The sequence below is a fragment of the Phocoena sinus genome, chromosome X, assembly GCF_008692025.1.
Source record: "Phocoena sinus isolate mPhoSin1 chromosome X, mPhoSin1.pri, whole genome shotgun sequence".
Taxonomy (NCBI): Eukaryota; Metazoa; Chordata; class Mammalia; order Artiodactyla; family Phocoenidae; genus Phocoena; species Phocoena sinus.
In genome coordinates this window covers 128,401,061-128,414,812 of record NC_045784.1, presented here as the reverse complement: position 1 = coordinate 128,414,812, position 13,752 = coordinate 128,401,061, and the positions used below count along the sequence as shown (strand labels likewise).

Below are 13,752 nucleotides of genomic sequence, written 5' to 3'. Positions count from 1 at the left end.
ACCTGGGACACTTTGCCCAATGAATGTCACATTTACCATTCTCATAGTTTGGGGGGCCTCAGGGTCTGCATCAGTGTAGCACCTATAAGCTTGATAAATTCTTTCTAGAAATTCTGATGGATCCTCATTTGGTTTTTGGTGTATCTCCTGAATTTTGTCTAAGCTCTTTTGCCTGGGTACTCCCTTTCTAAGACTCACTAAGACACATCTCCTATAATATTCTAAAAGCGGCATGACCCCATTATTAGGATCCCAGTCAGGCTCAGCAATAGGAACTGCCAGATTTGCTTCTGGAGCTTCATCTGGATCTGGTAGATGGAGCTGGTGTGATTCCTTTCTAGCCTTGTCAACAACCATCCTTCTTTCAACCCCAGTAAGCATCATATTCATAGGAGAGTGAATGTCTGCCCAAGAGGGATGGTGAGTGGCAAAGATAGAAGTGAGAAGTTCAGTTATATGGAGGGGGTCCTCTTGGTATGTAGGGTTATGGTTTTTCCAATTAATCTGAGGTTGAGAATGGCTTGTGCATCCATAGAAACACAGTTTGTTGGCCATCTGCACTAAGGCTTCCTATAGGATATTGGCACAAGGGAAATTGCCCTGCTCCGAAAGTGGCTCCCAGTCCAAATTGGGTTGCCTGTTGGGTCTTAGATGGTGACACCAAACCAGTCCCCTGTGCCACGAGGGTTAACATAGAAACTTCTAATTGATCCCCATAAGTAGGGGAAACAGGGGGCCGTGAATATGTTGGTGGCATGGGGGTTGTCGGAACAACTGCTGTTGCAGTCTGCTCGGCCAGTGGAGGAGCCAGGTTGGCCAGAGGGGGTTTTAAGTTTTGAAATAACATGTCCTCACTCTCACTTTCCCCCTCTCCCTTTTGTAGAACAGGTTTTCCCTTAGTTTTCCTTTCAGACAGCTGTACCATAAGGTGGCAGCTATCTGACTTCTTTCCCTCCTGATTCAATAGCATAAATGCTTCTACATATGGAATCTCATCATTTTTACATGCTCTTTCACAAAGCAATTGTAATTGCAAGATTGTATAATATTTAAGTGATCCATTCAAGGGCCATTGCTCTCCTGATCCTAACGTATATTGGGACCACACACTATTACAATAGAATATCATCTCTTCCTTAGTCATAGGCCCATAGCTGTATTTTGCCCATTTATTTAAGATACACCCCAAGGGGCTTTCTTTAGGGACAGATGGAGTATTTCCCATATTTATAAGTTCAAGAATAACAAAACACAAAAAGCACAGGCAAATTCCAATACCAAAGGCACAAACAGATTCCATCATGAATGAACACAAAACAAAAGCAAATGGGGCTTCCGTGGTGGCACAGTGGTTGAGAGTCCGCCTGCCGATGCAGGGGACACGGGTTCATGTCCCAGTCCGGGAAGATCCCACATGCCGCGGAGCGGCTGGGCCCGTGAGCCATGGCCGCTGAGCCTGCGAGTCCGCAGCCTGTGCTCCGCAACAGGAGAGGCCACAACAGTGAGAGGCCGGCGTACCACAAAAACAAACAAACAAACAAACAAAAAAGCAAATGAACACAAAACAAAAGCAAATAAATCAGTTCACAAATCAGGTAGAGTCCAACAGCGATTCCCCTCTCCAACAGGGTACCCCAATCAAATGAACAAATTGGCTTGTCCCTTAGAGCAAAAGCCCAAGTTGAGAGGGGAAAATGTTCCCTGTTGTATACACCAGAGTGACTTACCCTACTATATGGAGCCCATCAGCTCCCAAATGTTGGTTCCTTGCTCCAACTGCCAAACGCTGGGGCAGCTGGTGCCACTTCAGGGAATTTTGAAGGGAAGATCCTCAGGACAAGTGGACCCAGCGGCTGCTAGGGCCTTACCTGAAAATTCCCCAACCTGGGCTGGCTGGCCACAAGCAGAAAGGCTCCTGGCTAGCTTTGCCAAAAATTTGTTACCAAGCCCAAGCTCATTCTGCTTGCCACACAACAGGCCAATAAATCAGATCAGTTGTTGGAGCAAGGAATAACAACCAGTGGTTGAGTGGGACCACTAACGGTAGTTTGTTGACAGTTGATTGCTAACGGTTGCTTGCTTGGGGGAGGAGCCCACTGTGACACCAACCAATGGCTGAGCGGGGCTGCTCTAGCTCATACCTGCCCCACCCCTATTACAGTCTCTGCCTCTGTCATCACACATCTCCCTGTGTCTCTCTCTTCTTTTGAAAAGAGAGCATCAGTCATAGTGTATTAGGTCCCATCCTACTCCAGTATGACCTCATCTTAACTAGTTATATCTGCAAAAAGCCTCTTTCTAAAGAAGGTCACATTTTGAGGTATTCAGGGTTAACGAATTCACCATATCTTTCCAGGAGACATAGTTCAACCCATAACAAGTAGGAAGCCCAGGCAGAAAATATACATTGGGGCATTATCAAAATTGAAGATATTATTTAAAGATACAGGCCTGGATAAGAATGCCAAGGGAGTGAGACAGAAAAGAGTACTGAGTCATGACAATCTCAAATGTTGAGAATTTAAAGGAACCAGCAAAGGAGATTGGACAGGTCATGATGTAGGAGGGAAACCAGAAGAGCAACATGGCCTAGGAGTTTGGTGAAGAGATTCATTCCAGGAGGATGGAGTGCTCAATATGTAAAATGCTTCTGACAAATCCAGCATAATTTTATAATTAACTGATAATTAACTATTGGATTACAGAGTTGATGGGAGGGTATAAAGTTAATACTCCAAAAACACTCAAAGTTGTTTGGTATATAGTAAGAGCTTAACACGTGTTCACTCTTATTTTGAAGAGGGGTGATGTAGGCCAGCCCATATTCTGCTATGTGAACTTTAGGTTTTAACCCAATAAATCCATTCAAACAGTAGAGCGTAGTGGTTAGAAAGCATAAGCTGTGGAGCCAACCCATCTGGAGTTGAATTCAGGCTCTCCTACTTACTAGCTGGGTAATCTGCAAATTGCTCAGTCTCTCTTTGCCTCAGTTTATTGACCCATAAATGAGTATAACAATAGTACCGACCTCATAGGGTTATTGTGAAGATTAAATACTTTAAGAATGTTACATAGCAAATGCTATAGAAGAGATTATTTTTAATTATTATTTACATGAGGACATTAATATATTTGAATGAACTCGTGTCAAAATTGCTCTGAGAAAGCATATATTTTTGTAATGGGGACAGTGCGGGCACACTAATGGTCCCATTCCACCAACAGTCAGTGTCACAGTGGTCCCCACAGTGGCAGTTTCCCTGGGTCATTTTCCTCAGGACTGGCCTCGTTTATGCGCTCTCCCCGTTTGCCCCAGCAGTTGCCGCCCAAGGCCTGGAAGAGCAGTGCGCTGCAGCAGCCTCAGGCACACACACACATTGCAGCTTGTCGTCTTGGGTGAGTCTGAGTCTGGGGTGTTTCAGGTCTCCATGCAGGCACACTGACAGGTAGACCAGCAGACCAGTGGAGATGGCAATGTTGTGACTATGAATTTGGGAGACCCTCTGCTGGTGTGAAATGCCAGTTGAAGGTGCTGCGGCTGGAACATTGTGACCTTGTGATGGGGGTGGTCGCCCATCGCATCTGATGTGCAAGGCCCCAGCACAGGCATTGTGGGGGCACCTCTGGCAGCAAGGGGAGGCCAGGAAGCTGGGGTGTTTGCCCTCCCCAAGGTCAGGGAGGACAGGAAATGGCCCCGGAGGAAATAATGCAGCTGCCTGGCCTGCCTGCTCCTACCAAGTCCTCCCTGAGGTGGGGCAGTGCAAGCCTGGACAGACGGGCCGGCCGGGACTACCGCACTAGGATACAGGATTTGACATGCTCTCCCAATGGTCCCTCCACGCCAGTACAGGGGACATTTGGTGCCCAGGCCCGGGGCCCAAGATGCCGGCCTCTGCCCACCCACATGCCAGACATCTGTTACTGGATGGTGTGAGCCCCTCAGCTCAGCTGCTGTCCACGCCCCTGCAGTACCCTCCTAGGATGTAACAAGGGCAGGGCAGATGTGCAGTGGTTAGCATAAGACCCTTGCCACGGGGTTCAGAGGGCCCACTCAGACAACAGTCAGCTCACAGGGGTCCTCGAGTCAGAGAGTGTGGTGAGAGTGTGGATGGTGGCCCTCTCCCCAGGCCCTCCAGGCGTTCTGGCCGCAGGGTGGTGGGTGAGCTGGGGGGCCTGGCAGGTAAGCTGGAGGGCCTGGGGACAGGCTGAGGGCTGTGTCCCACAGAGCTCCAGAGCCCCCTCTACCACTTCCCACTGGCCAGGCTCAGGCCTTGAAGCAGCAGTGAACCTCTCCCCCATCCCCACCTCAGCAACGTAATGGTGGTGGCAGTCTCCATTCATCACAGTCCATGGAAGCGTCAGATTCTCTCCAGTTTAAATAAAAGCCTGAGGACCAGCTGGGTCCTGGGCGCCTGGCTCTGTCAGTGATGATGGCTGGGCAGGGTCTGGGGACCTGGCCCTGCAGGCACCACCAGCTGAGACCTGCCTTTTCAGCTGGGCCTGGGCACTGGTGGGAGAACCCAGACTGGGTGCTGGATGAACATTCCCAGACAGGGTGACCGGCCTGCAGAGTGCCCCCTCCTCTTAGCTAGGACCTGACCTCGGAGCCTTGGAACCTTGAACAAGTAAACTGAGCAGTAATGACATTGCTTTGCTTATGGGATTTGTTAAAAGCTGCAAGGAGGCATGGAGACCGAAATAAATGCCTCCCCTTCCTTTTCTTGTCAGAACAGAGAATAACATTTATTTTGGTGGAGGTTTACAGGAACATCATGACCTGACCATGACCTGATCTCAAGAACAAAGGATCTGACACCAAGAAGTTTGCAACAACTAACCACATCCCTCCCTCACCTTTCCTATAAAAGGGCTTTATGGAAAGCTTTTGGGGAGTTCGGGGTTTTTAAGGCGTGAGCCTCCCATCTCCTTGCATGGCCCTGCAATAATCCTTTCTCTGCTCCAGACTCCAATGTGTTTCAGTATTGTTTGGCGTCACTGTGCATTGGGCACACAGACTTGCGTTTGGTAACATTTTCACCAAAAAATTAAAAAAACCCACCTCTGTACTACTTCATGATTATTAAAGAGATCTGGTTACATGTACCTGAGAGGTGCTGCAATGTCTTGTTTTGAGTATAAGGTTAAGGAGCTTTGTGAACTGAATTGGGGCCCACCTTGATCCAGCAATGTTTATTTGGCTGCATAATGTCTAATTTTACTCTCCAGGAGAATATGTCGTCATGACAACCCACTTCCATCTCAAGCGAAAAATTGGCTACTTTGTGATCCAGACCTACTTGCCATGTATCATGACTGTCATTCTGTCACAAGTGTCTTTCTGGCTCAACAGAGAGTCTGTCCCTGCCCGCACGGTCTTTGGTGAGTGTTGTTTTATGGAGAATGTGGCAGGGGCAGGGGTGAGGAAGGTGGAAGAACCATTACTGGAGTGAATGTGAGGAACACCTGAGCCCAGCATTAGTAACTAAGTCACTGGATCTTGGTGTTTCTAGCAACTGAATTCTTTAAAGGCAGTGGTAATAAGAGTGTTGGAGTATTAAGATTTACTGAAATGCATCCTGTCTCAGTCAGGTTTGCTTCAGGAGCTGGAGAGGGATGGAGCCTTCAGTGAAAAGGAGAGGAAATTAGTGGGCAGAGCTGGAGAAAGTGAAGGGTGGGAAACTAAGCTGGCAACAGAGAAGTAGATTGGGGCTTTCTTATGACCCACTTTTTTTTTATAGGACCATCTGACTTTGCTGCTTCTCCTCTAGTCTTTTGAAAGTATGAATTATCTGATATTCAGTAAGAGCTATACAGAGTTTGAAGGTTTTTAAAATAGTACTTACAATTAGAGAAATTTTCTTCAATAGGAATTTATTGTTGTCTAGGAAGAGATTTGCATGTCATTAGCACTTTTCCCTGGGGGACTTAAAGCACATAAAACATTTTCTGCCTGTTTTTCCCACTGTAAGATTGTTTTTTAGGAGATAAACATTAATTAACTCTTTTAATCTACTAAACTGTCTCCATATACTTGGATACACTGAGTACTCACAAAGAAGACTTTTCTACCGATATTTCCTACTGATATCCTGAAGCTTTACTGTGTAGTTAGAGAGTAAATGATGTTGTTTCAGAAAGAAGAAGCATTTTAGGTCAGGTAGAAGAGAAGACAGTAGTGGAGGAAGAGAAATAATAACCTGTAAAGTAAGAAAAAAGAAAAAAATTAGAAGGGTGTGATATCACGGAAGTCAAGAGAGGTGAGTGTTTCAAGAAGAAGGGAATAATCCTCTGGGGTGAATTCTGTGTGTTTAGGTAAAATGCAGATAAAAACTGTTGGGTATCATGATATGCTTGGTTGCTAGTGATTTGAAAAGAGCAGTTCTAGTGGAGTTGGGGGAGCAGAATCTATATAGGAGTAGATTAAATATGCCCAATTTTTGGAAATATTACAAACTAGATACTCTGAAACATCTTCCTCTACAAAATCCTAAGAAAAGCAGATAAAATATAGAAAACACTCTTTTTTAATATCTGAACTCATGAGAAATGAAAGAAAATACTCAGTGGCCCAAATGGAAGAAGGAAGTGAAAACTGGAATGTTAATCACATGAGCTTATACTGTTGTAGCAGGAAAATGGATGGATAGATGGACTACTAGTCTTGGTAGATAAGACTTTGAGTTTTAAGGTTACACAAGAAAGACTTTTAGCCTGAGTGAAATTAAGGGTTAGAACTAGGACTGTCGTAGGCTTAATAATGGCCCTCAATGATGCCCATGTCCTAATCTCTGGAATTTGTGAATGTTAGCTTATAGGGCAAGAAGGACTCTACAGATCTGAACTAAGTTAAGGATTTTGAGATGGGGAGAATATCTTGCATTATCTCAAGCAACTTTAGTTGAGTGAGACAGACATTCATTATCAAAGAAGCATATTAGACTTTTAGAAGTGCTCAAAGGAAGTGAGGAGGGCAGTCACAAAAAGACTTTGTAGAAGAGTCTTGAAAGAGAAGCACTGGGTGGCAGGCCTGGACCTCTTTTAAAATGCCAAACCTCTTTGTCCATCCATGAAGTGCACCAAATGCTTGATTGAGGGTCCTACGAGCTCTGACTAGCTAAGAGCTCTTCACAAGATGACAGTTTTAATTAAGCCTTAGAGACTAGAGTTCTAAACATCTCTACTGAGATATGGCACATAAATACTTGTGTTGCAATATAGTTCCCTCCATCCATGCTTTGGCACTGCTATAAATGTGCGAGTGTGGACAATTGCATTTGCTGATAACCATAAATGAGATAATTTGTTTCTTCTGTGAATCACTTCTTGCTCAGTGTTATCAGAGGGTTACCGAGCCTTAGATCCATTCTCAGAATTTACCAGGCTACAAATTCAGATAATTTGTTATGAGGTGCTAGCTGTATGGCTAATTCCTGACAGGGCTTAAAATGTGTTTTTTCTAACTCTCTGCCTAGTTTGTGCAAAGGTGCTCCTTTAGAATCTGTCTGCTGAAACTGTATTAAGTCTTTTCCAGTCTGGATTTCCATTTATATAGTAAATATGTAAGTAAGGTACTCAAGGAATCAAGATATGAAAGGAGGGTCCAGAGGCTGCAGCACACATGGCTGTCTCTCTGGGTAGAGTTAATAGTTAATAGGCCATATCTGCTTGCTTCTCTGTGTAACATCTCTCACCCCATTACGACTACCTTCCATGCCCTACTTGACCCAGGCTCATGAGGGTCACATTCCCCGTCTTCTTGAGGAATCAGAAAGAGGTTCTGACTATTCCTTCTTCCTCAATTCTGGATGATTTTGGGTACACAACTGCACCATCAAAATTCTGGGAGAGACAGTAGGGAATATTCATAGATGGGGAGAAAAAGGCAAGGAGAGATTAAAGAAATTGCCCAAGATACAAAGCAAGTAAGTGGCAGAACTGAGGACTTCCTGCTTCTAGTGTAGATATTCAAGACTAGAATACTCTTGCTAACAATTATAAAATTGCTATTGTTAAAATGTGATTATAATTAGACTACTATAATTAATTATATAATTATGGCAATACTATTGTTAATAACAAGAGTAAAAATAAGAATGATGTTAATTATAGAAGCTGCTATTTATTGAGTGAGTACTCTGTGCCAGATATTGTGCTGTGGGCTTTATGAACATCATCTATCTCATTTGATTCCCCAACAAATCTCTGAGTCTGGTATCATCACACACATTTTACATATGACAAAACTTAGAGGGGTAAAACACCTTGTTCAAGGTCATATTACAAGTAAGTGGGATTGCCAGAATTTGAGTCTATTTCAGTTTGACTCTAAGGCTCATATTGTTAATCACAACACTATATAGCTCAGATGTATATCTAATATATGAACAGATTAGAAATAAATTTTTAATAGAATTTAAAAGTGAATAAAAGAAAGCCTTAAATTTAGGTTAATAAACACCACCAAGAAAAAGAATCAATCCATTTAAAAGCAAGCTGTGGTTTGGCAAAAACTCATAAGAAACAGATGTTAGAATAGTTTTAGTTGTTCACAAATTCAATAGGACCTAGACTGTGATGCAGCTGAAGAACAATTTTCCACAATAGTTTGTTGTGTTATTAGGAGAATAGTGTCCACAATAAGGGAAATGAAACTCCTACTAAGCTCAGACCATGTCCTGAGTCTTGGGCTCAGTTCTGGTCTGTTCAGAAGATAACTACCAGAATGGGGAAGAAGAGAAATGAAAGAAGGAACTGGCCATGTTCTGGAGATGAACAGACACACAAGGAACTATGGCCACCCTCTCCAACTCTCTGAAGTCCTGTCCCAGAAATGAAGAAGCAGACTTTTCTTTCTTGTGTCGCCAGAGAGAGCTCTGAGATCAGTCAGTGTGTCAGGAGTTAGAGAAAGGCAGGTCTCAGTTCATAAGGTAGATTTTTCTAATTAGAAAGCTCTCTTACAATGAAATAGGTTACCTACTTTTCAATGGAAATGTTTAAGCAGAGGTTAGAGGACAACTTTTAAGTGCTATACTGGAGATTCCTATTCCTGTGATAATTGGGATGGGGTGGTTACTAGGCAGAACCATTCTGTTTTGACATTCTCTGGTTTTTACTTTAAAGGGGCCATTTTGGGTGGGGTGTAGCTCCTCCTTTCAAGCCGGAAGTTGGTGATATCATCAGATATGCTCTAAATGTCTTTCACTGGCAACTGGTTCTCATTTTCTCTCTCCCCAGGTGTCACCACTGTTCTCACCATGACCACCTTGAGTATCAGTGCCAGAAACTCCTTACCTAAAGTGGCATATGCGACGGCCATGGATTGGTTCATAGCCGTCTGTTATGCCTTTGTATTTTCTGCGCTGATTGAATTTGCCACTGTCAACTACTTCACAAAGCGGAGTTGGGCTTGGGAAGGCAAGAAGGTGCCAGAGGCCCTGGAAATGAAGGTAAGATACAGGAAGGGTGGGGGCTGGGAAGCACTCCCTGAGAGAACTGTATTGGAACCAGGAGTGGGCAGCCTGCAGCCTGTGGGAACTGGCCAGGGCTGTGTGCTATTCACTGGGGTCATCAATCCAATTCTCAACTGGAGTGCTTCTTGGCAGTGTGGAGTGTTTGCTGGGGGCAAAGAAAAGAGGGTAGGTATCATGGAGGGCTGATGTCTTGTGGTGAGGGATCAAACATAAGTGTGATACTGCTGAACCCAAGGGGAACCTGTTGTACCCAGAAGAGTGGACTTTATCTTCAACCCAGAAAACAGTCTCTAGGGACACTTCTGCCCCTCACTTTTCCAGTATGTTCCCATTACCATCAAACAAAAGTGATCATCATTCCTTCTATGTCTTTGCTTATTTTTTACTCTCTACCTGGAATGTTCTTTTCTTATTTTCCTGCCTGATAAAGACCTGCTTAGTCTTTAAGACCCAGATGAAGTGCTATTTTCTCCATAGAATATTTCCAGAATCATGCAGATACCTTTAGCTTTTCTTGGGGTGGGGGGAGGGTGCTCATGATATTAAGAGCATTTATTTGTATTAGAGTTATTTGTCTGCTTCCTCACTAGACTGAACTTCTTGAGGGCAGGGGCTTGTCTGCATTCTTTCTAACTAGCTAGTATCCTTGCACAGCATCTGACTCAGTAAAAGCTGAATAAATGTTAATTGGATTAGTGGATGGGAAGGAAGAAAAAAGAGAGAAAAAATGCCAGTAAACCACCTGGAATTGGTAAAAATAAAAACATGGATACAGTGAAATCAAGATTGTTGTCCTTGGCTGCTTTAAAAGAGCTCAGATCTCTAGCTCTAGATGAAGACTAACCCAAGATGCTAAAAAGAACTGGCAGATATGGTCCCAGAACCATTCTAGTACTCTTTGAAGAATCATGGAGAAGAGAAAACATAATGAAGACTTTTCAAACCGGAGGAATAGATTCCATAGAATATAGACTGGTGAGTTGGAAAAATTTTAGAATGGATTTTAACTATTTATTTAGATAGAATTTATTAACTCCTTGCTATAAATTATGAAGAAATAACCAGTCCCTGTCATCTCCCAACTTTTATTTGTTATACTACTTTTTCTGCATTGTCAAGTTTTATAGCATTTACATGCTTTTATGCAGCCATAATTTCTATAGTTGCTTAGTCATAGTTTTACATTTACATAGGCTCTTTTCTCAAAATAGTCCTTTTATCCATTTTTTGGTTCATTACTTAGTTATCTCAAGGCTGTCTTCTGGAAGTTTCTTTAAGAAGGGTTCATGGGAACCATATTTGTTACCATCTTACATGTGTAAAATTATCTGTCAATTGTATTTATACTTAAATTATATTTGGGCTGTTGTACAATTTGTGGGTCACATTCTCTTTCTCTGATGTCCACATAGACATTGGCTGCTATATTCAGTTCTAGCACTGACTGTTGGTGTGAAGAAATTTAAAACCTGCCTGAGAATCTCTCACATAATGGGGGAGGGGTGATTTTATGGCCTAGAAACCCATATGAATGTGTCTTTTATTTACAAATACCAGTTACTTTACGAGGATTTTTTTTTTTTTTTTTTTTGCGGTACGTGGGCCTCTCGCTGTTGTGGCCTCTCCCCTTGTGGAGCACAGGCTCCAGACGCACAGGCTCAGCGGCCATGGCTCATGGGCCCAGCTGCTCTGCAGCATGTGGGATCTTCCCGGACCGGGGCACGAACCCGTGTCCCCTGCATCGGCAGGTGGACGCTCAACCACTGCACCACCAGGGAAGCCCTACAAGGATATATCTTGATCTATCTTTATGAATTTTTCCTAGGACAGCATGTTGCCCTTTACGCCTATGGATTCACAAGTGTCTTTGTTTCAGGAAAGCTTTCCTGAAACATATCTTTGATCTATTATCTTCCTAGAAGCGCAGATTATGCATATAATAGAACTTTGTCCTCCATATCTACCATTTTTCTCTAGTAATTTGTAACTGTTATTTTCCATTTCATTTTTCTTATTTTTCTCAAGTGTGTCTTCCATGTCTCTGAACATTTTCACCCATGCCTATTCTCCTTCATTTCTATAGCAGTATTATTTTTCCTTATATTCATTTTATGATTTCTGCTGACTTAGCTTTTCATGTATTCTATGTTTGTTTTGTGTGTTGTTACACAGTCCTTTATTGGTTATTTCTTCTCCTTGTAACATATTTTGCATCAATACCATATTATTGTTTTTCAATTGTTACTTGAAGTTGTATTACAGGAGTTCTTTACTAGCACTGCTATGTATGAAAGTATCATTTTGGGGAGGGACTGAGAGAATGAGTAGGATGGTAGTGAGTAGTTGAGAGTATGTAGTTGAAAGTGAGTAGTTTGACCATGATCTGTTATCTATATAAATTCTTACAAATAACTCACAAGAAAGTCCTCTATGTATGGTGTAGTGTGTGTGTGTGTGTGTGAGAGAGAGAGAGAGTGTGTGCACGCACATATGTGTAGTATCATATCCTCTAATTTTTCCAGTCTCTACCTCCTCTCTACTCTGTGGTGGTCAAACAGTATTCCAGAATGTTCTCACTACCAGCCTTAAAACCATTTTGTTTCAAAACAAGGGTCATTTGTTTTCTCACTCAGGTCCTGCCACCCACCTTTTAGGACTCTATTCTTGGCCTGAAATCCAGAACAGTAGGCATCCTCAGTGTCTTCTTCATCCTGATACAATTTTTAGTGCATTTGTGTCTTCTTCACCCTGATACAATTTTTACTGCATTTGGGAGCCCTTACTTTTTGGGATGAGAAAATGCTTTCAATTTTCATCAAAGGTAGAGTTTTGGTTTCTATATCTCATTTTTCTTATAATTTTGATTGGTTACAGAGAAGAAAAGAGAGCAAAGATGTCCTTACTCTGACATATTAAACTGAAAAGTCCCTGGAATATATTATTAAACAGATGTTTTAAGAGCAGTTAGCACTAACTATTGATAGCCAGTCTGAGTTCCCTAAGAAGAAATTATGCCAAACTAACCTTAAGAAAATTCATGAAAAGACATCTGAGTAACTTTTTAAAATTATGTCTTCATGAAGAAGAAACAACAGTAGAAAAAGTGATACAATTATGCTGATGTAGTTGGTTGACCAACTGAAGTCAAATATAATTCATTGATGGAGGGTCATCAACCTGAATGGACGTTCCTGTGATAAGCCATAGGGCTTTGTCCTTGACCCTTCCCTCTTAAATGCTGTCATCTGTGACTTAAATGAAGATATAGAATGTAGGAGATTCAAATTTGTAAACCGGCATTAATGAAGAGGAGTATCTTCTGAATTAGAATCAAACAGAATTTCTGAAGTTTGAAAGAACAGGCTGAAATCAACAGATTAACATTTAATTTTCTTTTTAAATTTTTTTACGGGAGCATAATTGCTTTACAATGTTGTGTTAGTTTCTGCTGTACAATGAAGTGAATCAGCCACATGTATACATATATGCCCTCCCTCTTGGACCTCCCTCCCACTCAACCCCCCATCCCACCCATCTTGGTCATCACAGAGCACCAAGCTGAGCTTCCTGTGCTTTATAGCAGGTTCCGATTAGCTAACTATTTTATACGTGGTAGTGTATATATTCTTACACATAGATTCTAAAAAAGTTAGTTCTAGGATAAAAAAACTTAACAAAAATTGTGTATTATAAATAAGATGCTGGGATATAGGAAAATGGCAAATTTAATATAAGGAATCCATGTGGTATAACTCTTGAGAAGCCAAAGTTTGTTTGAGTCTGAGTTAGAAGTTACCTAGACCAAGTGAGATGATAAGCCCCTTTTATTCTGTACAGGTTGGACCATGTTTAAAATATGCTGTTCCAGTTTGGTTACTATAGTGGAGAAGGGACAAATGCATTAAGGGGATGATGATTGCTAATTTCAGATATCTGAAAGGCAGTCATGGATACCTTGTGAAAAATATGGTAGACTTTTTTTTTGTGACTGGGAAGAGATGCAGTGGTGGTTTGAAGGTACAGAGAGCACTAGAATAGATTAAGAAACTGTAAATGTAGATGTCAAAAATGATAACTGTTTCACTAATTCCAAGGAGTACTGAAAATGAAAAAAAGAGAACAAAAAGAATGATCTAAAAGTCTTCTGCAAAGATGGTGATCTCAGTCGTCCCCCTTAGTCCCTCTCCATGGTCAATCTATTTAAGTTATTGAAAGGATGTTGATTATGAGATTTGAAAAAAAAAACAATGGAATGTGTAAAAATGGATCTCTAATGTGAGAG

The 13,752-nt window shown here is 42.1% G+C and overlaps 1 protein-coding gene across 3 annotated transcripts in view; it reads left to right on the top strand.

Moving 5' to 3' along the window:
• GABRA3 (gamma-aminobutyric acid type A receptor subunit alpha3) overlaps window positions 1-13,752 on the top strand; it is a 254,155-nt gene that overhangs the window by 227,643 nt on the left and 12,760 nt on the right. For 2 of the 3 annotated variants that reach the window (XM_032619686.1, XM_032619687.1), the window contains 2 exons: window positions 5,227-5,379; window positions 9,235-9,446. In XM_032619686.1, coding sequence (XP_032475577.1) covers window positions 5,227-5,379; window positions 9,235-9,446 — 365 coding nt within the window. The remainder of the gene's footprint in view (window positions 1-5,226; window positions 5,380-9,234; window positions 9,447-13,752) is intronic. The other variant, XM_032619688.1, reaches the window with a different exon arrangement.